The 28000-nt window shown below is 53.8% G+C and overlaps 1 protein-coding gene across 1 annotated transcript; it reads left to right on the top strand.

Annotated features, from left to right (window-relative positions):
• The first annotated feature begins 2 nt into the window (after window positions 1–2).
• NPLOC4 (NPL4 homolog, ubiquitin recognition factor) lies at window positions 3–27861 on the top strand. The gene is made up of 17 exons (XM_061455210.1): window positions 3–145; window positions 1162–1242; window positions 3760–3872; window positions 4808–4987; window positions 7150–7198; window positions 7977–8071; window positions 9208–9331; window positions 9885–10064; window positions 11831–11917; window positions 13452–13523; window positions 14254–14380; window positions 16341–16501; window positions 22989–23060; window positions 24554–24649; window positions 25288–25404; window positions 26270–26372; window positions 26584–27861. The coding sequence occupies exons 1-17, from the start codon at window positions 131–133 to the stop codon at window positions 26739–26741; spliced, it is 1830 nt and encodes a 609-aa protein (XP_061311194.1). The 5' UTR covers window positions 3–130; the 3' UTR covers window positions 26742–27861.
• Window positions 27862–28000: the final 139 nt, after the last annotated feature.

Below are 28000 nucleotides of genomic sequence, written 5' to 3'. Positions count from 1 at the left end.
GGCGGCGGGCCGGGCCCGGGAGGCGGTGGGCCTGCAGCGGGCCGGGGCCGGCAGCGGAGCGGGCAGGGCCGGGCAGGGCCGCGGCGGGGCCGGGACGTGGCGGCGGGGCCCGGTCCCGGCGGGCAGCGCCATGGCCGAGACCATCGTGAGTGGGGCCGGGCGGCCGCGCCGGGGGGAGGGGCGATGAGGCAGCAGATTCCTGTGGGGCGGCGGGGCCGGGCCGCGCTCAGCCCGCACCGGGGCCCGCCTGGGGGGCGGTGGTGTCCGGGCCCGGTTCCCCCCCCCCCCCCTCGGAGCGTGCGGGGTTCGGGACCGTAACCCCGGGTCCCCGTTAGCAGCGGTGTCGGGGGAAGGGGCCCCGTCGTGGCCGGGGGCCGATAGCGCTGAAGCAGGGGCTCCCCGGTCCCGTGAGGGTGTCCGGTGCCCGTGGCGCTGGGCTCGCTCCTGTGCTGGAAGTCAGAGGGTTAAAGGGGCTCCTGCGAGGTAACGCCGGGACACCGCAGCCTCCGTGTCCCCCCGTGTCCCTCCTTCTAGGACACGCTGCCAGCCTGAGCCCGGCGCTGCGGAACCCATCCGCAGGTGAACGTGCTTTAGGGCAGCTCGAGTCACTTCTCTATCTCTGAGCAGCATGAGGACATTGACGTTGACGTTTGCCCCTTTGTGAAGGGTTGTCCCCGGCCTTTTGTCCCCAGAAGTGCTGGTTTTCCCCGTTTCTCACTCCAGGTCACAGCGCAGCTGCTGCTTTGTCTCACAGGAGCACCCTGAGCCTGTGGCTCTTCCCCTCGTCCCTTCAGTAGCGATGGAAGTCAGCCCTCAGTCAAAACAGGAGCGCAGGTGCCCAGGAGCACCGGTTAGACCAGTGTCTGCGCGCAGGCACTCGGTAAATCCCTCCCGTGGCACCTCTCATTCATGCTCCTGGAAGTTTAATTCCACGTCTGAGGTCAGAGCTTGGAGCCAGACAAAAGCAGCGTCAGTTTTTTTCCCGGTGCCAGCTTCTTGCCTCCTGCACGTGGGTCCCTCACCCCGTGCTGTGCACACAGCAGCCAGTGCCCCCCTCCCTGAAGAGGGGCGCTGGAAGCAGGAGTGGGGAGCGGCGGGGATGCTCGGGAGGCTGCCGCAGGGGGGGCTCCGGCGCTGACCCGCGGTGGCCTCCTCCCGCAGATCATCCGCGTGCAGTCGCCGGAGGGGGTGAAGCGAATCACGGCCACGAAGCGCGAGACCGTGGCGACGTTCCTCAAGAAGGTACCGGGGGCTCTGCAGGGGGGTGGGGACGGGCTCGTAGGACACGTGTGTAGGGTGCTGGCAAAGGAATGGCACCTGGGGCTGAGAGGGACACAGGAAGGCTTGGGGCAGCTCCCAGTACCTAAAGCGGCTACACTAAACCTGGAGAGGGGCTTTGGCCAAGGGCCTGTAGGGACAGGCCAAGGGGAATGGTTTAAACCTGCCCGAGGGGAGACTGAGATGAGCTCTTAGGCAGAAGCTCTTCCCTGGGAGGGTGCTGAGGCGCTGGCACAGGGTGCCCAGAGAAGCTGTGGCTGCCCCATCCCTGGCAGTGTTCAAGGCCAGGTTGGACACAGGGGCTTGGAGCAAGCTGCTCTATGGAAGGTGTCCCTGCCCATGGCAGGGGTTGGAGCTGGATGGGCTTTAAGGTCCCTTCCAGCCAGTTGGTGACTCTGTGAAAGCTGATAGTCGAAGCCTTTGGCCTTTTCAGGTCAGATTCAGCTGCTTGATTTATGCTTTGAATGACATTTGAATGCGCTTTGTGTGCTGCTGGTTTTCCAGTGTGGTTTAGGAGAGAGCAGGGAAGGAATTGAGGTGAGTTCTTAAGGTGATGTGGGAGCCTCTGGCATCTACTGGGAAGGATTTCCACTCTGGGATGAGGAGAACATCCAAGTGCTGGAGTTGTCACATCTGGAGTTGGCTGTGGCTTGTTCTTTGGTCTGAATTCAACTGCTCAGTGTTTAAAGTTTGCTATTCAAGAGCGAGCAGTTCTGTTTCCTTCCCTCCTGGAACTCTGCTCTAACCTGGAACTGTCAGATTAGGATTCCTTTGCTTTATAAGAGAAGCACTTTGTGTTCCTGTGCCTGAAGGGCCTTTCTTTCAGTCAGCTCCATTTCCTTTCCCCCTGCGAGGGGGAATGGGAACAGAGTGAAACCTTCTGCTCTCTGTGAGTCATTGCCTTTGTTTGATGCTTGGGCTCAGACCGTCCCATCAATCCTCACCTGACCAGGCGAAAATCCTGATGGATTTCAGGGCTGGGTCAGAGCCACCCCTCGATCTCTCAACAGCTTCACCCAAGGAAAGAAAAGCTTTCAGAATCCCTGTGCAAAACAAGCTGCTGCTTTCAGGGGTTCATATTACCCGAGGCCGTGTGGAACAATCCTCCTGCAGCCACTTGGTTGGAACAAAAGCATCAGCACTCACTGACATTGCCTGTTGGCCTGGGGAAAAAACTCTGTCCTCTTCCTGAGCTGAAAACAAGACATGGTTGGTTTTTTCTTTTCCTGGTACAGGGTTTGCTTGAAAGAGGAAGGTTGCAAACGTTACCACCCAAGATCTGTGCATATTAATAGCTGTGGGTTGTAACGCTGAGATGGTCATCCATATGGTGGGGTTTGTGTTTAGCTGCAATTAAAACAGCATCGGGTTGCTGCTTCTGTGCTGGCCATTAGCTTGGATCTCCCCCTTGACTCCAGAGAAGCCACAAAAGAAGCAAGAAATCAGAGTGAGGAGGGCTCAGTGATCTTCTGGCTTTTACAGCACCTCCTTGGTGAGGGCACTGAAGAGTGATCTCTGGGGTGTGTGCAGGTTAGAATGAGGTAGGAACTGCCTCGTGCCTCTTGGTAATGTACTGGGGGATTTGTCTCCCCAAAACAAAGTGAAGTGTGTGTCCTGGCAAGCAAAGGTTTGACTCGGAGAAGGTGCTTTCCATGTCTTTGCTCTCTGTTTGTGGCTCCTGAGGCTGGGCCTGTGTGCAGTCCCTGCCCGTGAGCCCTACCAAAGCCACAGGGAGGTGTTCTAGATGAAAATCAAGGCTGCTCACTTGAGGGTTTAGGATGAAACTTGTCATCTAGAGAAACTTTTAACGGCACTTTGGAACTGATGTCTTTAAGTGGCCCAATGTGAGAAGTGCTGTTGCTGTGAAGAGGTGTTTGGCTGAGAGAGTAAAACAGCCTTAAAGTGAACATGGTGAGAGGATGAGCAGGGAAAAACCTGCCTGGGCCTGAGAGGTGGCTGTTGTGAGGGGAGAAAAGAGGTAAATGAGGAAAACCAGAAGGGAGAACAGTGGGAAGAGCTTGAGTGAAACTCATGTAGCGTCTGGTGGGTCAGAGCAGAGGGAGGTGAGAACAGCTAGTAGATGAGGGCAAGAGATCCTCAGAGGTGAAGCTCTGGATGGAGGAATTCTGGTCACAGGAGGATGAGGATGACTTGGCAAGGCTGAGCGACAGACCTGGGGTAATGAGGAGAGAGTTTCCCCCTTCCAGTCATGACAGCACTTGCCTGGGTTTAGATAAAGTGCTGCATTTGCGTTGTGTGAGTGAGAGACATGTTCTGTTTCAGTTCCTCTTTAAAATAGATCTCTTGTGTTACGCAGTGTTTCTATTTTCCTTGGTTATCCTCTGCCCTTCAGAAATGCAGATGAATTCAGCTCAAGTTTTGCAATAGAACTTCCCTGGATTTAGCACTCTGAGCAGCTTTCAGCACCTGCCCAGGGGTGTGAGGTGCCTTCAGCCGTGTCATTTCTTGTCTCTCTTTCAGGTTGCAAAAGAATTTGGCTTCAGGAATAATGGCTTTTCCGTGTACACCAATAGAAACAGGACAGGCGAGATCACAGCAGCACAAAACAAATCCCTCAACTTGCTGAAGATCAAGTGAGTCCGGGGGGGGGCACAGTGGGTGCAGGGGGGCTCTGTGCACAGGGGGCCTCCCCTCTGAGCCTGCCTGCGCTCTTCCCTCCAGCTGGGCAGCAGCAGCCACGTCACCTTAGAGCAGTGCCAAGCTTTTGCCTGTCTCTTGCCAGCTCCTTGAAGGGACAAGTTTGGTGTGAAATGGGGGTGATCAAATTGACAACGTGTGAGGCTGCAGCAGCCGTTTCTTAGGTCACTTCTGGTGCTGTGTTTGGTGGTGAGGCAGCACCAGGCCCTGTGTTTGCTCTCCCAGCCTGCAACAAGCTTCCTCATCCCCCCTTTCCACTCCCCTTTTCGCTCTGCATCGATGCCAGAGTCTGACAGTCCTGGAGCCAGGATGAGTGGTGCCAATGGTGCCGTTGCCTCATGTTTGCTGGGAATGTTTTCATTCTGTTGGTGTCAAGAGTAACATTAAACTGGTTAAAAATACAAGAGCTGTTGCCACCGCTTGCAACTTGTCACTTGAATGTGTCAGTGCTGGCAGCTGCCTCAGGAAGGCTGTGACTTGATGGGCACAGGATCCACAGGAGCTCTTTTTTTCCTGCTGGAGCTGTTACTTCTCTCCATATCCTCCTGTTGCCTTTTTCTCCATCTTTACCCATCCCTGGCAGTGTTCCAAGGCCAGGCTGGAGAGGGCTTGGAGCAACCTGCTCTGGTGGGAGGTGTCCCTGCCTGTGGCAGGGGTTGGAACTGGAGGAGCTTTAAGGTCATTTCCAACACAGACCAGTCTGGGATTCTATGATCAGTTTATATGTGTTTATTAGTCTATATTAGTTTATATGTTATCATATGTGATTCTGTGATACAGTTTGTGATAAATTACGTGCTCTCTATGGTCTGGGAGGTTTGCTACCCAGAAGCATCTCCTGATGCCCATGTGTTGTTTCCCACACCTACAGGCATGGTGATATGCTGTTCCTCTACCCCTCGAGCCCGGCTGGCTCCTCCTCAGAGACCATGGACACCTCTGTCTCCCAAAGCTTGCGGCCTGTGGGGGCCCCTCAGGTGGTGGAAGATGAGATTGACCAGTATCTGATCAAACAGGATGGCAAGATTTACCGGAACCGAGACCAGCAGCTGTGAGTACGGCTCGAATTTGCTTCTGCTGATGCATCTGGGCCTCACCAGAGCTTGTAGTTAGCAGCCAGGAAATGTAGTACAGGACCTGCCCCTGCACCGCTGCCTTTGGAATGTTCACAAGGGAAAACAGCCCTTGTCATTGTCCTGGGAGGTTAAATCAAGCTCTGGTGAAGGAAGGAAGCAGATACCAAAATCCCAGGGTCTTTGCAAGGAAGGACTCATTTAGAGCACCCATTGTTCTGGTCAAGGTGGCCCCTGCTATGGGACTTGGGATCATATGGTTTGTGGTCCTAAAACATTGGAGTTCTCTGGATTAAAATGAATCCTTTGAGTCCTTCCTGGGACGTCCCAGCAGCCAGTGCTGTGTAGTTAACAGGAGGCTGTGCTCTGTGTGTGGTATATAGCTTAGGAAGCAGGGGCCTGCTGTCCGCAGCAGCTTCTGTCCCATATGGTCTCAATATGCAGCTCACACCCGGTGCTGAGTGTGCATCAAGGTCAGATTTGCTTCCTAAATCCTCTGTCAGAGCAGGGACCTGGGCAGCGTTGCCTTTTCTGGTCACTGCAGTCTCCTCCTGCTTGGGCAGAAGCAACACAGCCACACTCACTGTTGTGAGGCACCTGACGTCCCAAGCAGGAGCACAGGATCTTCAGATCCAGCCACTCCTGATAAAGGAAAAACACAGAAGGAAAGGGAATGAGTGGAAGTATCCAATGGTAAAGATGTGGAAGTGAGACTTGGGTCTCTGCCTGCTTAGTTTTTGGCTTCCTTTCCATCACGTGCCTTTCTAACCTTTGCGTGGAACCAGAGAATCCATTTTGCTCGCAGCAAAACAACACAGCCTGGCTTTGCCAGGGCTCTGAGCTGCAAGAGGCTTGGGTAAACAGAGCAGCTTGTGGGTTTTGTAGAAGTAAGAACACAGTGGGAGTTAATACCAGCCTAAATCTGCACTGATGCTGCTACAGTGTCCTCTGTCTGCAGAGCTGGGTTTTACTGCTTTAATAACGTCCCTGGGTGCTGGCTTGATGTCTTATTCTGGTGTGGGCTTGGGGCTGGACCCCCCCTGCAGGGTAACTTCTGAAAGGGCTCGAGTGAAGGTTTTAAAGGCAAGCAGGAATTCTTTCTGTACCAGAAGAGCTCTCCCTTCCCGTGGTGTTGTCTTCCATCTGGTTTATCTTTAGTGCTGCAGCAGCAAGGAACTCGGGAGAGAGGTAGCCTTTACGTGGCAAATCCCATGGAGCCTTTTGAGGCTGATGATAGATGAGGGAAGTGTCACATTATTGAAACAATCAAGACAAAACCCCAGCACTCCATGGCACAAAACCTGCCTTTAACTTGACCACATTTTTCAGCACAATAAATGAAGGTGTTGTTCTTAGCAGGGAGCCAGAGCACAGTGGTGGATATTTATGATAAAAAGAGTGTGTCTGGGCTTGTTCCTGTATTTGGGAGTGCATATCAATCTAAACATGAAGGGATGCTGGCGCTCAGCTGAGTGCATTAGCAGCCTTTAGAGGTCCTTTATGTACATTATCTGCCACAATACTTTGTTAAAAGCAATGCTGCAACTGGACCTCATCCATTTTGTCTTTACAAGCACCGTGCTCCTCTCCAGAGGCTTCCTTTGAAACCAGCTCTGACCTAAAGCAGAGGGGGGGAGGGTTTATTGGTTTGGGGTTGGTTTAAAGCAATCACCTCAAAAGGAGATGTTTTCCCCTCTGCTTTATAACTTCCCCCAGCAGGTCTTTATCTGCCCGATAAACACATGCTGCCCTGTTTGTTCCACACCAGCCTCTGGGGCCTGATAAAGGCTGAACGTTTCGGTTGTCTCTTTGTTAAAGCCACCCGGGCCAAGCCCGTGACGTAGGTTTGGAATTCTTTGAATTGAAAAGCAGCCCCAGTGCGGGGCTGTAAAACTTGAGAAGCTGTGATCTGACAGGGCTTCACGTGGCTCTGCAGAGAGCAGAGCACAGGCATGAGCAGGGCTTCCTCTCGACCTGGGGCTCGCAGAGCAAACCTTTAATCTCGTGGTGACCCCTGTGTGATGTTCCCGAGTGCTTAGGGGCTCAGAGCTCTGTGTCTGTGTAGATGTTACACAGCAAACCAGTCTGATTTGCCATGGTTAAATGAGATCTAACGCTGCTTCTCTTTCTCCTTGCAAAGGTGTCGCCATGGCCCCTTGGGGAAGTGTGTGCATTGTGTACCACTGGAGGTAAGAGCCCCGGGAAGGTGCCCTAGGAAGTCAGACAAAAGCACGTCCTCTTGCATTCAGCTTCCTCCAGGATGGAGGCTTTTCCTCGGAGCACTGCCCACGCAGGGGTGGCAGCTCTGGGTCAGGATCCTGCTGTGCTCTCTCAGAGGTGCTGGCTCACATCCAGGCTCACTAAAGCTCTAGGCCGTCCTGACCCTGAGTTCATTCTGGTTCATGCTCTGCTTCTCTGCAGTGATGAGTTTAGCAGAAAGGCCTTTAGAAAAGCTCCGGTTTTCCTCCCTCTTGTCTCCTGCCTGGATCTGCTTGTTACATCCCCACTCATGGATCCCAGGACTTCCCAGTTCAACCACGTTGAAGGCAGCTTTAGCAACGCCTACAAATGTGCTGTGTGATTTATGGCACGAAGCAGAGAGCCCTCAAGCCAGGATGGCTGTTCCCCCGCCGGGTGCTCTGGAAGTTCTTAGGCCCTGTTTGAGCAGCTGGGCTCTTTGTTTGTTGTTAGATATTGAAAGGGAAAAAGCCTTTTGCCTTTGAGGCTCATTGTGATTTGTGGAGCCAATCTGTTCTAAAAGTAGGAGGTGATACTAAAACTCGCTGTTGTAAAGCCCCACTGTTTGTATCTCAGTAGTAGCTGCCTGGAAAATGAGCCTAAGCTTCCTTGATAGTTTCCACATTGAGAGGCAGAGGGGTTGACTCTAGAACATCCATTTGTTCAGTGCTCAATGTGTTAGCAGACAGGTGTCTGACCTGCCTTTGCTTTGTGTGGTGTTTTTGGCAGCCTTTTGATGAGGATTATTTGAACCATCTGGAACCTCCTGTGAAGCACATGTCGTTCCATGCCTACATCAGGAAGCTGACCGGAGGGGCAGACAAGTAAGAAAATCTCTGGCTTTGAGGGAATCTTGTTGTAGCTTCTTTTCCTTTTAAAATACAACTGCAAGCACAGACACATCTCACCGGAGCAGTGTTGGATACAGCTGTGGGAATGGCAAACTGAGGAGAAAACAGCACATTGAAAAGAAAAGGGGAAGAAAAGCAGGAAAACAAACGTATTTTTCTTTTCTTTCTTGCTGTGGCAGTGTAATTGCTTCCAGGAAACGCTGCTGATGGGGGAGGAAGCCAGATGGAAAGAAAGAGATTCCGTAATGATTCCAAGCCTGGGTCTCAAACCTCACAGAGAGGCACTGACACTGTGGTGGGCCTGGGGAGCTTTGATTCATCAACGGCTTTCCTTACCTACAGACGTGAATAGGACAGAAGGATGAGCCTGATACTCCTCAGGGCCTGATTCTGCTCTGTCCCATGCTCTGTGTGTCCTTGGTTAAACCTTTGCCTGTCGTGGTGCTGTAGTTCATCACCCACTAACTGGAGGATGTGTCCTACCCCTCTGTGGGGTGGAGAACGCTGTGGTGACACAGGCCAGGGAGTGCTGAGCAGAGAGGGAGCACCAAAAGCACGGCAAAGGATCTAAAGTCCTTTCAGGACTGGCAGGGAGCCCCTGTGTGCTGAAGTGCAGCTCCCCTAGATGAGTTACACAGAGGTGTAACCTTCTCTTCCTAAATGCCGCTGGGATTTTTCTAATGGCTTTGTGAGATGCAGCTCAAGCCATTTGAAGGGAACTTCCCTTTGCAGGAAGCCTTCTGCACATGAAAGGAGCTCTAATTTGCCCTAGTGGTATAATCTATTACTTCCCCTGCGCTGCATGAATTATTTAAGCAGGGTCCCATGAGTTTTATATCTCTGCTCTTGCTGGAATATCTGCTTAAGAGCTGAGTTGGGGACCACACAGCAGCCTCTCGACCTCCCACACTAAGTGGGCAGCAGAGGTTACTCAGGAATCCCTCCCAGTGGGAGTTTGCAGGGTGCTTTGAGATCCTCTGGAGATGCAAGGCATTGCTGCCGCCCCGTTTCCCATTACCCTGCATCCTCTTTATTTCTATCCACTTGGGTTTTTTGAGACCCAAAAGCATTTCTGTGGTAACAGCAGCCTCCTCTCTCCCTCCTTGCAGGGGGAAATTTGTTGCCCTGGAGAACATCAGCTGTAAGATCAAGTCAGGCTGTGAAGGGCACCCTCCGTGGCCAGAAGGCATCTGCACAAAGTGCCAGCCAAGCGCCATCACTCTCAATAGACAGGTGAGATGCAGCTCGCAGGAGCCTTGTGCCTAAAGCAGAGAAGGGGCTTGGCTTTTGATCTGGGAGAGGTGACTTCAAGAGCAGCCAGCTTGGAGCGAGAAGCCCTTGAGTATTGGCAGGTGCTGGGGAATGGCTGTTAAGGTCTTTAGTCCTTGCAGAAAAGGACTCCAGAATGTGTCTGGATCAGCAGTTTCCTCTAGACGTGGAGGACGCCTGTGCTAACGATGAATCCCTGCTCTTTCCTCGTGGGATTCAAAAGGCCACCCACTGCTTTTCCGTGCTTCCTCTTAAATATCAGTGCCTGGGTTTAGTTACAAAGGGCCCTAGAAAAGAAGCCAAGCTCAGCGGGTGCTCAGTGCTGCCCCACACTCCGTCCCACGGCGGGTTCTGCTTGCTGGGCAGGGCAGTGGTGCCGAAGGGGAAGTCTGCAGCAGCAGGAGAGGGTGAGCTCCCTTTCTTGGGACAGGGCAGGCTGCAGAGGGGTGGTGTGTGTCCTGGGCAGTGGGCAGGTTGCGGTGGTAGGATGGCCTGACGCTTGAACTTTGTCAAACAGAAATACAGGCATGTTGACAACATCATGTTTGAGAACCACACAATTGCAGATCGCTTCCTCGACTTCTGGCGGAAGACAGGAAACCAACACCTCGGGTACCTCTATGGCCGGTACACAGAGCACAAAGACATCCCCCTGGGCATCCGGGCCGAGGTTGCTGCCATCTATGAACCCCCACAGGTAAAACCTGGGCCCCGTGGAGTCAATCTTCACTCATAAAGATAAGCAGGGAGAACAGAAACACTGTGCTGGGGAAACTTCCTGCTGTATTTCCAGCTGCAGCTCCATGAGCAGGAGTCCCATGATAAAGGTGATGTGATTTATGTCTTTAATGTCCCTGTCAGTTATTGCCACTGGAAGAATTTTAAAACCCAGATGTGCTTTTTGTTAGTTGTACACTTTCTTTTACATTACTTTGGGTTCAGATGATTTAAAGCTGAGGGTGACTTCTGAGCAGTGGATTTCACCTCTCAGATTTCCTTGATTACTGGATTTCCAAGGCTGTGATACACAGCAGCTTGAAAACAAAGTCTCTACTGGGAAAAAACCAAATCCTTATGAGCTCTTTGGGAAACTTGAAGCAGTTTAATTAGACAAAAATGCATTCCGCTCTGTTATGGAGAGGCTGAGGAGGAGATTTGATGCCTCAGAGCAGCCGAGTCCCCACTAGATGGTGCACGGCTCCACACGGAGAGTCTGGCCTCCCAGGAGCCCAAAGGCTGAGTGTGGTGTCAGAGAGCTGAAAATGGAGATGGCAAAGGCAAATAGCCACTTTGCCCCCGACCCAAGGCTCAGCTTGCAGTAGGGTTTGCCTTCTGGCTCTTCGGTGCTGATCAAAGTCACTTCTCTAAGTGCAGGCGCTGCGTACAAATGTGCTGCAGTGGGTTGGATGTTTTCTTCCCCTTGATGGTTTCTGCAGGGCTGTTAGAATAAAATGCAACAGATTTATCAGTGGAAAAAGAGCAAGTGGCTCTTGAGGAGTGTGTGTGAGAGCAGAATTGAAAGTTTTTATATAAGTTCTTCCTTTCTTTCCAATATGGATAACATGTAGAATCATGGAATGGTTTGGGTTAGAAGGGACCTTAAAGCTCCTCCAGCTCCAACCCCTGCCATGGGCAGGGACACCTTCCACTAGAGCAGCTTGCTCCAAGCCCCTGTGTCCAACCTGGCCTTGAGCACTGCCAGGGATGGGGCAGCCACAGCTTCTCTGGGCACCCTGTGCCAGCGCCTCAGCACCCTCCCAGGGAAGAGCTTCTGCCTAAGAGCTCATCTCAGTCTGCCCTCGGGCAGTTTAAAGCCATTCCTCCTTTTCCTATCACTACACACCCCTACATACGAGCAGAGCCAGGCTTTCTGTTGTTTCAGGATCACTGTTAAGCTCCTGCTTTGGAAGTTCATGTGCTTTCGGTTGTGCACGGTAAGAGCAAGGAAGCTTTTGCTGTCCTGGCAAGCAGTCCCTGCTGTGCTTCTTGACACGGCATCTCCTCACACAAGAGCTTGCCTCTGAAACACACCCAGATGGGGTTGTGTTTTCCAGAGCACGAGGGGAAAGCCTGTGCTGGGCTCTTGGATTCACCACATTCCTGCCTCTCTGCTGCTCAGAGATGCAGACAAATGAAGCAGCAGCGAAACTGGCAGTGGAACACAGAGCTTTGGAAAATGATTTAATCTCTTGCATTTTCCAAAGTGCTCCGAAACAGCAGTGCCCTGTTTGTGAACGCTCAGTCTTTCATTCATAAACCCTGACACAGGCTGAAAACACAGCCGAAGAGCTCCGGTGGGATGGGCCTGTAGGAGAGGAGGTCCCTGGGGTGGAACTGGTCAGTGGTAACGTCGGAGGGGAAACCTTGACCTCTGCTTCCCTTCTCTGTCTCACTCCTGACTGTGGCCAAGTGTGTTATGTTTTCTCCTGTCCTGTCTCAGCAGCATGTTTTTCTCTGCTGCAGATTGGCACCCAGAACAGCCTGGAGATCCTGGAAGATCCCAAAGCTGAGGTTGTGGATGAGATCGCGGCAAAGCTTGGGCTGAGAAAGGTTTGGATGATGTTGGATCTCGTGTGTCTTGGTGTGGCAGTGAAGAAAGTCCTTGGTGGTTCCCTTCAGCCCCAGGGGGTTAATCAAAATGTTGGATGTATCTGAAATGTAGTTTGTGTTGGTAGTTCTTAGGCTTTTAGGTATGGAAAACACACCAAGAGCATTTTCCTGAGCACAAGCATCTATCCAGGCTGTGCAGCTGAAGTCAGCAGTCCTCTGTCATGAGCGACATCAAAGGGAGTAGCAAAGAAGCAGAAACACCATTTTTCCCTTTATTTCCCCTCAGATAGGGGCCGTTCCTGGTAGCATCTCCCCAGTGAGTGCTAATTTGGTGCAGATGCAGCTGGAGTTGCTTTCTGAGTTTCTTCCTTTTGACACAATCTGTGCTCAGTTTCCAGAGCAGAGGCTCTTGCGTGTGTTTTATTCTCCTCTGTGGGGTCCTGTTCTCCTGATGCTGCTGATGCAGGCAATCTGTGTGTCGTTTAGGGGTGCAGGTCCCCCAGCAGCTGAGCCTCAGCCCTCTCTTCCCCACCAGCCACCCAACCCAGGCGTATGGCTGGTGGGATCCAGGGGATTGCTGACATCTCTCAGACCTGTCCTGATTATTTTCCTGTTTGGGAAATGTTTTGGTATCGCACGAATGCCAGGAATGAGATGTACACAAACAAGATTTGGCTTGCTAAAGAAAACACAAAGCAGAAAAGCCTCGGTACAGCAGACTATAAACAGCTGTGGTGAGGTCTTTTGTTCTCCACGATAAGATCTGCAGCCTTTTGCCAGCGTCTGAAGCAGAGCTCCTGTGTGTGTTATTTATTTCCGTGCTTTTCCTCTGCTTCTCACTCGGGTATTTTTAAGCAGTATCACTTAACAGGTACCTGAGTGCTGGCTGTGGGGTTTGAGCTGGCTGGGATCTGCCCCAGCAGTTCTCCCTCTGAAGGGTTAATGGTCAGGAGGGGGCTGATCAGAGCCGGCTCCAAGCACGTGTGCGAAGGGTTCACGCAGCGGTGTGTGTGTACACATCCATCCTCCTAGGTGCAAACAATGCAGAAAGCAGGAATGTGGTTTTTGGATCGGAGCAGGCCGGTTTGGAATGAATCATACTCCAGCGGGAACATTTGAGCTTTATCTTCACTAGGGACTGAGCTTCCAAATGAGATCATGTGAGCTGCTTTGTCATCTGCTGGCGCTCCCGCTCCGCGCTCAATAGGAAATGCTTTTTTGCTGTGGGTGGGAGGAGGTAGCGGCTGAGAGGCCTCTTGCAGCCTCCAGATCTTTCCATGCAAAAATATTCCATAGTGAAACATAAAGCTGCAGGTGCCCCCGGCCGGCCAGCTGGCATGCTGCTCCTGGAAATGGGATTCAAATGAGCCCAGCACAGCTGGGAGAGCCATTTCCTTCAGGCAGCTACAGCAGGGCCGTGCAAGGAGCCAAGAACATCTTGTCCTGCTAGGAGAAAATGTATAAGCTCTCTTCTGGTTTGGGTTGTTTTTTTTTTTTTTCCTTAAAGCAACTTTCCTTGTAATGCTCCTTATAGGTTGGCTGGATATTTACTGATCTGGTGTCTGAAGACACACGGAAAGGGACTGTTCGATACAGCAGAAACAAGGTGAGGCTCAAGTGTGCAGCTAATGAGAGCTGCTGGTGCTGAGGGGTGGTAATGGCTAAATGCTGGCTGTGCCCAGCAGGGTGCTGAGCAGGGCTGGAGGTGGTGCTGGGAATAGAGTCCTTGTGAAATGGGGTTGGTTTTTCAGAAGCTTCTGGAGGAAAAGGAGCTTGAAGAGCACTGCTAGGGGGTTGAAGCTGTTTATCTAGAATGCAAAGCTGCCTCCAGCCACTCTGCTTTAAGAAATGGTGCTCCTGGTTTAAGAACCTTTGGATGAGCTTTCACGTCCCTTCCAACCCAAGCCAGTCTGGGATTCAAAGATGATTCTATGATTGGGATGGTTTGAGGTGCAAGCTGAGCCAAAGTGGCTCGGTCAGAGGATGTTCCTCTGGGCTGGGCTTTGTGAGATATATATAGCTCAAACTTGGACCTTCTCAGCTTCCTGTCGTTCTAAATCAATGACGTCCCCATCTGGAAAATGAAACCCTGTTAAAAGGAAAAGCAAAGGTGTGCAGAGGTGGGGGGAAGCACAGGTGGGGCAGTCCCTCTGGCAGGAGCCAGGCTCAGGGCTGGGGAGCTGACACGTCGCATGCTTTCCCCAGCTTCTGCAGCAGCTTTCTATGCAAGCATGTTTTCTGGGGGTGTTGGTAGTTTCCTTTGGCTGCAGACCAGGGAAACGGGCCTGGGCTCCACCGCGTTGTCCTTGGTATTGATATTGCTGCTCTTCCCTCAGGACACGTATTATCTAAGTGCAGAGGAGTGCATCACAGCTGGGAACTTTCAGAACCAGCAGCCCAACATCTGTCGCCTTTCTCCAGATGGTCATTTTGGATCCAAGTTTGTCACAGTGGTGGCTACAGGTATTCACTGGCCTGGGCTTGCCCCAGCTCTCCAGGTTACACATGAATTATCTCTTGTTAATAGAAGAATATACAGCTCTGCCAGGAGGAACCAGACATCCCGGTCCCCATCTGTCCTGTTTAACAAGGGCTTTGCTTTGCTCTAGCAAGTAAAACACTTCTTCATTCCTTCTGCTATCTTCTGTACAATCATTTACCCTGTCCCCTGCAGGAAACTTAATTGAGGGTCAGACTTGGATCATCCACGTCTGATCCAGAAAGCATTTTTTGCCTGCAGCCAGGGGAATAACTGTTCCTCACTTCTCTGCTTTGAAACTTTAAGCTCCAAGTGCTGTTGCCTGAAAACAGCAGTGCAGAACCAGGGGAATGCAGAGCCTGAGAGTTAACTCTGGCTGGTTCAGCATGAAGGAGGGACCTTTATCTCCCTTGTGTTGCTGTCAGGGAAGCCCTTACATAGGATGCTGCGCTCTTCTGCGCATGGAAACATTTCATGTTTGCCTGAATAAAAGAGAGAAGCTGCAAAACCTGCTTTGCTTTGTCTCCTCTGCTATTAGCCATTTCACAGCAAGCCTCCAGAGGCACCGGGGAATGCTCTGCACTGCCCGGGCCGCGAGGGGAGATGATGGTGTGTGCTGGGTGTTGTCGTGTTCGAGGTTCAGTCTGCCATGGGGTGACACATGCGTTCAGTTAAAACTCCCCTGGAGCAGATACGCTGGGTTCTGGGTCTGTTTAACGCAATAACCCCAAACCTCACGGCTTCCAAACAGCATCCAGTGTAAAAACTGAAAGTGTGATGTTCTATTGCCTGCTCCAAGCCCGGGTTTTGTAAGTGTTCCCAGAGCCTTTTCCAGTGAAAAGCTCTCCCTTTGAGTTGAGGCCCGTGCAGTCAGACAGCTGCCCCTGCATTCCAGACTGCTCAGCGCATCCATCTTTCATTACAGAGAGATGTGTATCTCACTCACCCTTTGTGTTACTTATTTCTGGGTTTAAACAAGGTGTTTTACTGAGAAGCCAACGGCCAGCTTTGTTCAGCCCTTGCCTGGGCCTGGGTCTATGTTTCATTTCTAGGAGTGTTTGTTCTGGAGCAGAGAGTGATTGAGGTTGGAGATCAAAGGGTAGAAAATGAATATTTCCTCTTTTCTGTTCCAGATAATCTCATTCTCTTCTGTTCAATCAGCCCATCAGGTTTCTATTTAAACACTTGATTCCTTCGTTTCGTGCCGTATAAATACATTTGGATAGTTTGCATCAACTTTGCCTTTAAATCCTCGACATGGATTAATTCCTATCCCCTTCTGAATTCCCTAGGTTTGGAAATAGTAATGTTTTCCTACCATCTGTCTGTATCTTCTCTTTCCAGTTGTATTCTACTGACATATGACCTGATGTTGCTTACATTACCCAAATTAAAGCGCCAAGCATGTGATCTATCAGTGAGCCAGGGGCTTAATTTCCACTTTCCATGTCAGATTTCCACCGAGCCATCCATTACAGGCTGAGAAAACACTTTTTCTTCTTATCCCTGACATCTCTTAGGTGACCAACCCTCAATCTGCGGCTCACAGCTCCTTGGAAATGAAACAGGCTCCTAGGAGCTGTGTGTCTGGTTTCTGTTGTGAGACGGAGGAGATACCCACAGGGCAATGGGAGGGTGTTGCTATCCGGAGCCTTCCGAAAGGGCAGCTTCACCTTTAAGGTCCTGGCAGAGTGCTCTTGCTGTCCCTGCAGGGGTCTTTCCTGTTAGGCTGGCTGTGAAAATGGGTGTTAATAAATGTAGAGCTTAGAGGGGATTCTTGCCTAGAAATCCTTCCATGCAGCAGCACCAGGGGCTTCATCTCATCGTTCTTTGCTGTTAGCAACAGCCCGGTGTTTAGTGTTGCTCCTGGGGTTGTGCCTCACAGAGTTAACACTGGACAAATCACTCCTGGGTGGGATTTTTAAGCAGCTTCTTCTCTTCCAGGTGGTCCCGACAACCAGGTCCACTTCGAGGGGTACCAGGTCTCGAATCAATGCATGGCTCTGGTTCGGGATGAGTGCTTGCTGCCCTGCCGAGACGCACCGGAGCTGGGCTACGCCAAGGAGTCCAGCAGCGAGCAGTATGTGCCCGATGTGTTCTATAAGGTAAGAGCTGCGTGCCTGGGGCAGGGGGGGAGCTGCAGAACCAGCTCTGCTGTGTGTCTGGAAATCAGTATGGAAATCAGTATGGCCAGCTCAGGAAAGGATGTCTTTGAGGTCTGAACTATTTTCAGTAGTAACCGTTCACCACATGTCTGCAGAGTAATTGCATAAGCTCCACTTCCCCCTCGTAAACGTGCCGTTATGGTTCCCAGCCCAGCAGTAGCCATTGGCCATCCAGCTTCTAAATGAGGTCTGCAGTGATCCACCACGAGCCCATAGCAAGTGCTCTAAATTCACCTCCCCTCTATACGTGTTGGCAGTATTTGCCATGCCTCTCTGTTGATTTTAATCCCCAGCTGAGTTCGGCTTCCTCCACTGCACTGCCATATGATGTCTGCTCGCAGGAATGGAGCAGTGGGTTCCCTTTGCACTGCCAGGGATTTGCTCGTGTGTAACACGCTTACAGGCACCAACTGGGCAGCAGATGCAGCAAAAAATAGATGCAGGAAGAGGAGGGCCAGCCTTGTGCGTGCTTCTCTGGGACAGAAGGAAGGTGCAAAGGCTGTCAGAGCAAGGGTTGTGCCCCAGCTTTCCTCTCTAGTGCTTGCTGGGGTGGCTGCCAGTGCTCCAGTTCTTGGGTCAGACTAAGCTCCATAAACTGGTCCTGAGGAGCAGTGGAGGATCCACACCCCCAGAGTGGATCCAGAACACTCCTTCATGATGTGGCCTGCAGGAGCACTGCTGGTAACCTGTGTGCTGTGCTTTTCAGAGCAGCTAGTGATGAATGGACTGTCATTATTCCCCTGACAGTTGTTCCTGGGGATCTTCAGGCCCCCTGTATCTGCAGGGCCGAGTTAGAAACTTGGGGACAGGAGCTCTGCGGAGGCTAATGGCACCGCTTCTCAAACGCGTGTATGCTGGTGCCCTGTGAGCAGGGACAGAGGAATTAATTAATGGTGCTGTTTGCCAGCTAATTAGCCATCCATCACCCGAGCTGGTTATCTCCTCCTTGTCTCTGTGATATTCACAGCGTGCTCCTGGTGCCTGTATTAAAGCTGGCCATGAAGGAGCATGGGATAAGCAAAGCTGCCCTCACTTGGGGTGACTGAAATGAGCCTGTTGTGCACCAGCAACAGAAACAGAGCTGGTCAAAATGCTCTTGTGTGCCCTGAATCTGAAACGCTGGCCTGGGTGAATTAGCTTGGGAGACTCCATTCCACCCCTTAACAGCCAACTGTTGGCTTGCCTAATGAAGAGGAACACCCCTTGGCTAATCCCAGTGCTGGAGAGGAAAGGTGGATGGAATCCATGCCTCTTCCCTTCACGCACAGGCAGCTCTCAGGAGCTGATAAGCCAGGTCCGATTCAGATGCAGCAGAGCTCGGTTGTGCAAGGGTTGGCCCTGGATGTGAGGATGAGATCACTCCTGGCGTGCTCTGGTCCCGCTCGGAGGAGCCCACACTGTGCCACACTCGGGGCGCAGCCTTGCAGGAGGTCCCGTAGTCTGTGTCCCACATGTGGGCCACCCGGGGTGCTGGGAGCAGTGGGTGTTCCCATACGGTCTTCACTCCCAGTCGGAATCTGGGAGATAAACAGCATGGGAGCTGATGGCTGCAGCCTTGTGTGGAAATTTCCATGCACCACACATTGGCTGGGTCGGGCTGCAGCTTCTTTCATGTGTTTTATAACTCGTATCCGTAATTGCCTCTTTCGTGCTGAGGGCTGCTCCGGCGGGTGGACTTGTCCTTCAGCCTTAAACGTGTTTGGCTGGAGGATCTCTTAATTTTCTTGGAATGTTCTTAAATCAACGGCAAGCTTAGTCACTGCTGGCGTGGAAAACCTTTGGGGTCTCATTGAATGTGCAAGGCTTGAGGTCAGAGACACTACCTCATAGTTACTGGGCTGGTGACAGCGATGGTGTCAAAGCCTTGGTCAAGTACAGTGTGAGGAGCAGGAAACCAGCGCTTGGCCTCGCAGCAGGGAGCAGCTGGTTCAAGGTCCAGCACCCTGCTCCCTGTTTCCCTGCTGAAACTGCAGGAGCTGAGCCCCCAGCCCTCACTGGGGAGGTCCCCTCTGTGCTGGCCACCCAAATAGCTTTGGGCTGAAAGCTGCACTTTGGAGTAGTTGCTGTGTTTTGTCTTGCGCTCAGAAGCTATCGCCGCTAAAGAGAAAAGTCCATACATATATTTCTGTGTAATGTGCAAGTATTCATTTGGAAAGCCCTTTAGGATGAAAGGAGCTACTGGATGAGAACCAGAAGGGCAGTGTTTTGTGTAGTGTGGGTATATTTATAGAGCAACTGTGCATCCAGATGTGAGATCTTCTGAACCCTCCTATCTGTCTGCAGCAAGGCAGCACAGCAGATTCAGCTTCAGCTTTGCAAATAGGAATAGGAAGAGGTGCTGCTGGCTGCATCTCTAGTGAGGGGTAAGCCAGCAACTGTGCTTTGATCATGCTCAAAGATGTCTCATGCCTCTGCAGTAGGTGTTGTTATTTCAGTGATGACTGTTAGAGATGCGCTTGGATTGGCATTGCTGCAGGCACAGGAGGGGGTGAGGGCCCGTGCTGCAGGCAGGAGCTGCAGCCTCGGGACTTCCCTGCACGGCTGAAGCGGTGTCCATGGTCAGAGAGCTGCTTTTCCATGGCTTGAGCCTTGTTTTGTGTCTGTGGAGTGGGAGCTACCACGTCCTGTGGGGCTGCAGCTGCTCCTGCCTGAACGTGACTCACCTCGTGTGTGATGGGCTGTTCTTCCATGGAAAGAGGAGAGCTGATGGCACCGCTGCTGTCCTGCCTCGGGAGGCGAGGCGTTGTGTTCTTCCTGAGGCTCTACCCTTATGATTCCTGTATTTCTTTACCATTCTCTTTATGTTGGCCACTGGCCCTGCTGCTTGGAGGAACCACCCCCGTGGAACCGGCAGTATGTGCTTTCTGCATGCAGCCGCTGCTTTCCTGGCTCGGGAGGGCTGGAGTTCTGCTCCAGCGTGAACACTGAGGGCTTTGGGGACCGTGAGTACAAGTTCCTTTGCTCTGAGGTTCCCTCCCAGGTAAGATTAGCCAGAAGGAAGAACCCATCCCCCTGGCCCCCGGGTTGTCTGTGCAGCATCACTGCGCAGCGCTGTCTCCAATCTGAACGTTGCACAACCGGCACAAGGCATCGCAGTGAGTTCAGTGCAATGAAACTCGTGAAGGAGTCGCTCCTGTCAAGACACAGACACACAGGTCACAGGAACTGCTCTCTGTGAGTGAAGACAACGGTGCTGCAGTGGCCACTTCACCCTGTTTCTCAGCGGGATGAGGCAGAGCCTGTCTGAATGTTACATACGAGCATTTTCCATTCCCTGTCTTCTACCCTTGAGTGGTCTCCTTTGTCCATCTGGTTCTAGAAGTTAACGGTATTGATTCTGGTTTCACTAAAGGTACCTTCCAAGCCCTGGGTTGATTATTCAGAGCTGAAGTTGAGGAGATTGGCTGCGTTTTACAGACCCTTTGAAACACTTGGATAATTGGATTTGGGGCCTGGCTTTTGTCTCTTATCACAGGTATTTGTGTCAGCTAAGTGCAAACATGGAGATGTCACCCTTGAAGTGAATTGCATTCTACAGCTGCCTTAACATTCCCCCTGAGTTTCCTTGGGATGGTGTAAGACGAAAGCCCTTTACAATGGCACCAGTGTTGTGAAAGAGCCCTTTGCCCTCGCAGGGACCAGAGTGGGCTTTGTGCATTTACAGCACTGAGCCTTGGCTTTCAACTAGCAAAGCGTGGTCCCATCTGGCCCTGGGTGAGCCCTGTGCCAGGGCACTGCCTTTATTAGAGCAAAGGGACCTCTGAGGCAGGCTGCCCCCAGCGGGGCACACGTTGCTTCCTCCTGTTTGCTCTGAAATCCTCTTGCAGGGAAGGCACCAGAGCCAGGCTGCAGGGAGGGTTCACTGACAGTGAAGGACTTCCCCTGCCTGGCCTCCTCCCAGCACTTTGTGTTGGACTGGAAAAGCCGCCTTAGCCTTAAATGTCCCAGCTGCTCTGGGGAGGAGGATGCTTGATTAGCTCATGAGGAGTCTCCTGAGAAGGGTTTCAACTCTCACTGACCTATTGCTCTTACGAAAGTTGCTTCATTTCTGTGTCAGCTGCTGGATGTGTGCAAAGGGGCAGGGCTGGCAGGTAAAGCTCTTGGAATCAGCAGAGGGAAGAGTGAGGTTGGGCTTTCTGAAGGCACAGGAAGGACAGAGAGCTGCTCAGCTCCGTGGTGCCTTCAGCAGGGCGAGTCCAGCGTGGGATGCTGATGGTGTGGGATGCTAATAGCCATCCAGCCCTGGGATATGGAGCCAGAGCCTCCCTCTTGACTGAAGCCACCCAGGCTCTTTGCTCAGATCACAAACCTGAGGCCACCCAGCAGCCTGTCCCACTGCAGCCATCCCGGAGCTGCAGGGGTGTGCAGTGCATCCTGCATTCCCTGCGGGAGCATCCCATCTTCCCCCTGTTTGACCTCCTCCGTTTGCAGCTCCTGCCTCCAAACAGTGGTTCACAAGGCTCTGTTTGCAGCGCCTGATGCAACCTCCAGCTTGCTCCTGTCTTCAGGATGATTCATTGTCCAGATCCTCCAGGCTTTGCTGCTTGATTTTTGTCCAGGAACCAAATACTTGCGCCTTCGTGAACCTCTTCCTGGCCTCCCTTTGGAGTCATTGCTTCTGGGCGTTCATGGCTTGGGGGTCTCAGCAATAACATGCCAAGAGGCACTGCTGGGGCCCTGGTGACTGCTGAGTTCAGGATGAAGATGTCTTTCTCCCAGCTTGACGTTTGTTAAGGCCTTTAAAACGTAATTGCCTAATAAAATGGTGTTACGGGGGTTGGAGGAGAAGTGCTGGCGTTGAGGGGGGCTCTGTCTGAGGAGGGGCAGGGACTGGAGGGGTTGAGGTTCCAGTTTGGTGCTAACGTCTCGAGGCCTCACTCAGCAGCGTGACATTCAGAAGAAGGCATTTAACATGGAAATCCCCAGAGGCAGAGATTAAAGCGAACAGGTGCTGGGAAAACGTTTCTGCATATTAGAACTTAATTAGATTTGAAAACGAATTCCAGATGGGCTCATTACGGGTGAGTTGTTGCAGGTTCCTTCTTGCCGGGGCAGGGTTGTGTTTGGGAAGCCGCTTCGGTCTGATTGGGTTTGATTCCTGCCTCTCTGCGGTTATCGCGGCGATCTAGGAGCAGGTTTAGCTTTCAGCTCCTGTGATCTCCCTGCGAAGGCTCCACGTCTCCTCCTGCTCCTGTCAGAGGCAGGGAGATCTGAGGCCACGAGCCACCCGCCTCGTAGCTGCCATCACCACAGGGCCAACAACCTGTCATGTTCAAGGGGAAAAAGATCCTTATCGGGGCCGCTTTTAAAACAGGAGCTTCAAAGACCGGGAGGTAGATTGTTACCAAGGGGAACGGTTCCTGGGGACCGGGGATGTTTGGGAAAGGGGGGGGGGGATGCTGCCTGGAGGGGAGCAGCGTGCCAGAGCCTGCTCGGTTGGCTCAGGGTGGACCGGGAGCAGGAGAGCTGCCGCACCGCATGCTTGTGCTGTGTAAATACCAAGGTAAGGCAGCAGTGCTGATAGCGGGGGAGCGGTGGATCCAGGGAGGAGGGAGTCGGCTGCGGGCGGCTCAGCCCGGGAATGCTGCTCCAAACCCGGCTTGGGGGGGGTCACAGCCCTCCACGGAGGTGTCGGGGGCTGCCTCCAGCCACGGGGCTTCCGAGAGCGCAGTGAATGCAGGCTTCAGTGTAAGGCCCTTGATTGGGAATTATGGGCGTGTGATTTATGTGGGGCTCGGTGAATGATTTATAACATGTTAAGTGATGATTTAGGTAGGGAATAAAACCCCCTCTTAGAGAATCCTTAATGAAAAGTGTCAGTTCTCATGAATTTACTCCTGGAGCCGTGTTTGAACTCGGCGTGGTTGACATCAATCACGTCTAATTGTCATCCCGTGATTAATGAACATATGCTGGCCGTTCCTCTCCATAATTAAACTTTACTTTCAGTGCGCCTGGCAGAGCAAAACAAGTTTGTGCCGTGGGATGTGCTGGTTCTTCGGGCTGTGTGTGAGAGAGGGGGCCGGGGTTTCCACCTCCCAAGGGAGAGACTCCCGACCGGTTCTGCAGAGTCAGGTTTGCCTTGGCTGAGTGGTGCTGTCCCTTCCTCCTGAGACACCCTGCATCTTAAAGTGGCATCTGCAGTGCTGAGGTGGTGCCAGGCACCTCCGTGGTGCTGACAACCGAGGCAAGCAGAGCCACGTGGGTTGTGACCATGCTCATGTCCTCCTTACGGAGATCCAGAGCTCTCCAGCCCGCAGGAGCTGCAGGTGGTTGGGCAGCACCAGCCCCATAGGAGCAGGTTCCTCTCCGTACCCTTAGATCTGCCCAAGCCGAGGATCCCAGGCTCCTGTGTGGGTGTCTGTGGGGCAGGATCCCGTTGCCCTCACTTCCATGCTGAGGAATAATACGACTCTTTATTTTCCAGGACATAGACAAGTTTGGCAACGAGATCACACAGCTGGCTCGCCCGCTCCCGGTGGAGTACTTAATCATAGATGTAAGTATTCCTTGCACTTGTTTGCTTGCAGCAGGAGATGGTCAGGGCGGAGGGAAGCTCTTAACCCACTTCTGAATTTGCACTGGAGGTGATTCATACGACAGATATTCCTCCTTTCTCCTTTCCCCTCTGCTGCCAGGCATTTCGAGCACTGAGGTGTGCTCTGGGGTGGTTCCAGAGCTCCTTGGGGTCTGTGTGGTGCCAGGAAACGCGCTTGCTTCCTGAGAAAACACTGCCTGGTGTTATCCCAGCTGGCACATAGCCACACAGGGGGGAGCAGCCAGCCCCATGGGTGCGTGTGCTGGGCACCACCTCACGGGGAGCTAATGAGGAAGCTCCAGTCCTGTCTCTGACAATCCATCCCCTTCAGTGACTCAGCAGAGCAGGTTGGTTGGACAGAAACGCCTGTTCCTGGGGGAGGGAATTCCCGATGGAGCCGGGCTCTGCCTGCCCCTGAGCCAGCGCTGCCAGGCCCTGGGGCACGGCTCTGCCCTTTGGCTCGAGGGGAGGCCGTGGAAGGGAAGCAGATAATTGGGAATGACAGATGACATTGCTGGAGGTGGTGCCAATGGCGAGTAAATCCACCCGGAGCAACTGGTGGGGTGCAGCTGCCCCTGGCACAGGCAGTGTCCCGTGGGAAGCCGGCGGCTCATCCTTCATCCCAGGTCACTTGTGTCACTGGGGCTGGCACTGGGATGTGACACAGAAATGGTGTGTCTGGAACAAGGGGCTCTTTGTGCCACTCGGCAGCACCGCGGCGAGTTTATTGCTCCAGTAGCAAGAGCATCTGTTTCCGGGTACCTGGGGTGTAATTAAGATGAAAGGAGATGGATGGAACGTGCATGGAGGAGCAGTCGGGGAAGTTGCACTTCTGAAACGTTGTGGTTTGTCTCTTTAAAGGGGAAAAAAGGCTTTAGGGCAGCCAGTGCTGCCCTGGCAGGTGTTGCTTGCAAAGGGCCTCGCTGACAGAGCCCAGCAAATGCCACCAAACCTTAAAGCCCCCAGGATTAGGACTGGCTTAAACATCAGAAGCTGCTCTGAACACTGGCTTGTGAGCTCAGTAACATGGTGCAATGTTGTGTTGCCCTGGTCCCATCCCTTCAGCACAGGGTTTGTGCACCCAGAGCACAGGGTGACTTCTGTGAAGTGCAAAGGTGTTTTCTTGGCACCCATTCCAGCCCCAAATGGAGCAGCATGGACCCCTGGTTACCCCGGGGCCAGTGTTGTCACCTGAACACCAAGGGGTGACAGGGGAGATCAGTACATCACCCTCCAGCCCCATTAGAAACGATGATCAGGAGCTACAGAGTGTGCTGATGGGAATCTCACTTTAAGCATTCGAAACCATCAGAAGATCCTGGCTGCAGTTCCCTTGCTGTCTCCTGGCTGAGCTCTAACATGTAGCCTGGCTGCTCTTGGCTATCAGGAGCTTCCCGTATCCCACTTGCCTCTCCTCCTGCCAGCGCTCTGATCATCCTGTCTTGGGTTTACAGATTACTACAACTTTCCCCAAGGATCCAGTCTACACATTTTCTATTTCTCAAAATCCATTCCCCATCGAGAACCGTGATGTGCTGGGAGAAACTCAGGTAAGGAATGCTTCTGGGTAAGGGGAATGGCTTTAACCTGCCAGAGGGGAGACTGAGATGAGCTCTTGGGCAGAAGCTCTTCCCTGGGAGGGTGCTGAGGCACAGAGTGCCCAGAGAAGCTGTGGCTGCCCCATCCCTGGCAGTGCTCAAGGCCAGGTTGGACACAGGGGCTTGGAGCAAGCTGCTCTATGGAAGGGGTCCCTGCCTGTGGCAGGGGTTGGAGCTTCAGGAGCTTTAAGGTCCCTTCCAACCCAAACCAGGCTGGGATTCTATGAGACCTTTTCCTTTAAGAGGCCCATGGGGCTGAGCAGAGGCAGCTGCTGGACGGCTCGAGGCTCTCTGGGTGTTGCCAGCACACAGAAACCTTGAGTTGTTTTAAAGCAGCAACAGCTCGTTTTTTAAGGAGGCTGTGCCAAAGGTGTCAGAGGCTTCCTCCAGGAGTCATCACGAGAAAGGGGTCACTGCCTCTTGTGGCTTTGGGAGAGGTTGGCTTTGGTCCTTCTTGCTGAGGACATCCAGGGTTCAAGAGCAGAGAAGGAGGAGGGGATGGATGGGAGAGTCAGAGGGAATCCGTATAGGAAAATAAAGACACCCTGGGGGGAGAAGCGACTTCTCTTTATTGCTGTCCCTCTCTGCAGGACTTCCACAGCTTGGCCACGTATCTGTCCCAGAATACTTCCTCCATCTTCCTAGACATCATTTCTGATTTCCATCTGCTCCTCTTCCTGGTCACAAACGAGGTCATGCCTCTGCGGGTACGTAACGGGCAGGAACGGCTCGTGTCGGCGTCACCGGGGCCCTCAGCTCCTCCTGGGCTGTCACGTGGAGGTGACCGAGCCGTGGGTGCAGGGCAGGGTGTGCTGCTGGCCCAACGCCTCCCCTTCCAGCTGAGCTGTTGGGAGAAGGTTTAAAAGTGAAGCCAAAGCCGTGACTGGCTCAAGAGGAGCTCAGAGCAGCGAGCAGGGGTGGTTGTGAACATGGTCACAGCCCGGCCAGAGCCAGCTTGGCTGCGGCACCGGGAGCTGGGAATGTTTGTTCAAGGAGCTCAGAATCAGAAATTCCTGTTGGAACCGTAATGGGATCAGAGCCCCCAGATCCGTGAGGCCAACGAGTCCCTGGCTGCGCAGCTTGGCTGGGCACCGGGGCTTGGCCCAGGCCCCTGCTCCACATCTGCACTGCTGGATGCCAGAGGACAGGGCCATGTCTTTGCCAGAGGCTTTGAGGACATGTGTGGGGCAGCAGGGCTGACCCTGGGTGCCTGGAGATCGGGCTGAGGTGCTGCAGCACAGCGGGTCTGCACCCCTGGGTGCCAGGCTCAGCACCCACATGCTCTCCTGCGCAGGGCAGTGCAGCCTGGTTTGGTGATAACCTCCTCTAAGGAGAGGCAAAGGAAGCGTTTGGGTTTGAGAGTGTTTCTGAGTGTTGGGGGAGCAGAAGGGACAATCTGCATCTTGCTCCCTGCCTGTGAACCTCACAAGGGCAACCCAAAGGACATTTTAAAGCAGCTCAGACTCACAGTTGTGTCTTGCTGTGGCTGGTGGAGGGCAGGAGGCACTTCCCTGATCACAGCCCCAGTCTGGGCCCTGCAGGAGTGCTTGATTTCCCTCTTATGGTTTCCAGGACAGCATCAGCTTGTTACTGGAAGCTGTGAGGACCAAGAATGAGGAGCTGGCACAGACCTGGAAGAAATCAGAGCAGTGGGCCACCATCGAGCAGCTCTGCAGTAAGAAAAGGGGTCCCTCTGGGGGGGGATGGGGGTCCTGTGTCCCTTGGCCTTGCTCCTCTCAAGCCACCTTGGAGGCTGCTGGAGACTTGGGAGGGAGGAAGGCAGCGAGTGGGAAGGGGCTCTGGGGCGCCAGCACCTTGAAGCTTCCCCAGGGTGCTGGCCCTGGGGCGAGGGCAGCATCTCCTGCACTTCCCTCTGTCTCCCGCAGGCACGGTGGGGGTCCCGCTCTCGGGACTGCAGGAGTACGGGGCCATGGGTGGCTCGACGCACGCGGCGGCAGCGGCCATGTGGGCCTGTCAGCACTGCACCTTCATGAACCAGCCGGGCACGGACCACTGCGAGATGTGCAGCCTGCCGCGGACCTAACCAATACACAGCAACCCCCAGAGCAGCAGCAGTGGTGCTTGTCCCTCCCTTGTCCTCCCTTCAGCTTCCCGGGGTGCGGAGCCGGTGCGGGGGGGAGGCTCCAGCATTTCCCACCTTCCCAACCCTGTGAGGGGCAGCCCCGTAGCAGGAGCGGGCGCCCTGGCTTTATCTTGATGCTGGGTAACCAACGCTTAACCTCAGCCTTCACCCCACCACCCCCAGCCCTTCTCTCAGCCCGCTGTGGGTGAGCACTGGGGGCTTGGGGACCCCCCAGGTGCTGCCCAAAGCACCCTCCCTGCGTGGTGGAGGTGATCGGGAGGCTTTGGCATCCCCCTGCCCGCAGCTTCGCTCCCCTTTCCCTGCTCCTGCGAGTGCCCAGGTCCCAGGTGCTTCCACACAAACCAGCCCAGGGCGAGGGCCGGGCCAGACTGCAGCTCTGCCAGACCCGGCCCTGTGCCGGAGCAGGATGGGCTCCCCCTCGACACTGGACATGTGGCAGCCCTTGTTTTGGCACCGCTCCTGTAGCACACATTCTCATGCGCCAGGAGATGCTCTGGCATCAGGCTGGGTGCACCCCACATCCTGCCCCTTCCCTCTGGGTGCCACATCACCCTGCAGGGAGCACTGTGTTGTTCTCTGGGGCAGCAGCTCGTCCCCTCCTCTGAGCGAGGCTGGGCAGGGGCAGACACAGAACTTGGGGCACCCGCGGGCCTTGGCCGGGGGAGGGAGCTGCGCCCCACAAGTGGTGCCTTCCCCCATGTCCCTTCTGAGCTCTTCCCCCCCCCCCCCGGTGCTGGGGCTTTCTCTCCCCTTCAGACCCGAGCAGGGCCAGGCAGATGCTCGCATTGCCCCAAGGGTTTGACCCTCCTCTCGCTGGAGCCCCCCAGCCCTGGCGCTGTGGGTCTGGGCCTCAGTTACCCCCGCCCCGGGGTGCCGGCTCCAGCGCTGCCCCGTGCTCTGCTCACAGCAGAGAGGCCCCATCCTGCACCAGGACAGCGCGAGCCCCGCCTCGGGCACGGCGCAGGGTCCCCGGTTTGCTTTCCCCTGGGTGTGCGGGTGTTGGTGTGCGGGGCCTGACCCGGCGCGGGGTCACCTTGAATAAAGAGCACCTGAACCGAGAGCCAGCGCCGTGCCTCCTGCGCTCCGATCCCCGGGGGAAGGGGGGGGGCCGCGGTGCCCCAGCACCGGACTCTCCGCGCTCTGTTCTCAATCAGCACCGGAGCCGGGCCCCGCGCCAGCCCCGCGCCTTCAAAAGGGCC

The sequence above is a fragment of the Pezoporus flaviventris genome, unplaced genomic scaffold, assembly GCF_033815535.1.
Source record: "Pezoporus flaviventris isolate CSIRO_AGI_PZ_B2104156 unplaced genomic scaffold, CSIRO_AGI_Pfla_v1 ptg000020l, whole genome shotgun sequence".
Taxonomy (NCBI): Eukaryota; Metazoa; Chordata; class Aves; order Psittaciformes; family Psittacidae; genus Pezoporus; species Pezoporus flaviventris.
Note: the sequence above shows the minus strand (reverse complement) of the source record. Positions and strands in the feature narration are given on the sequence as shown.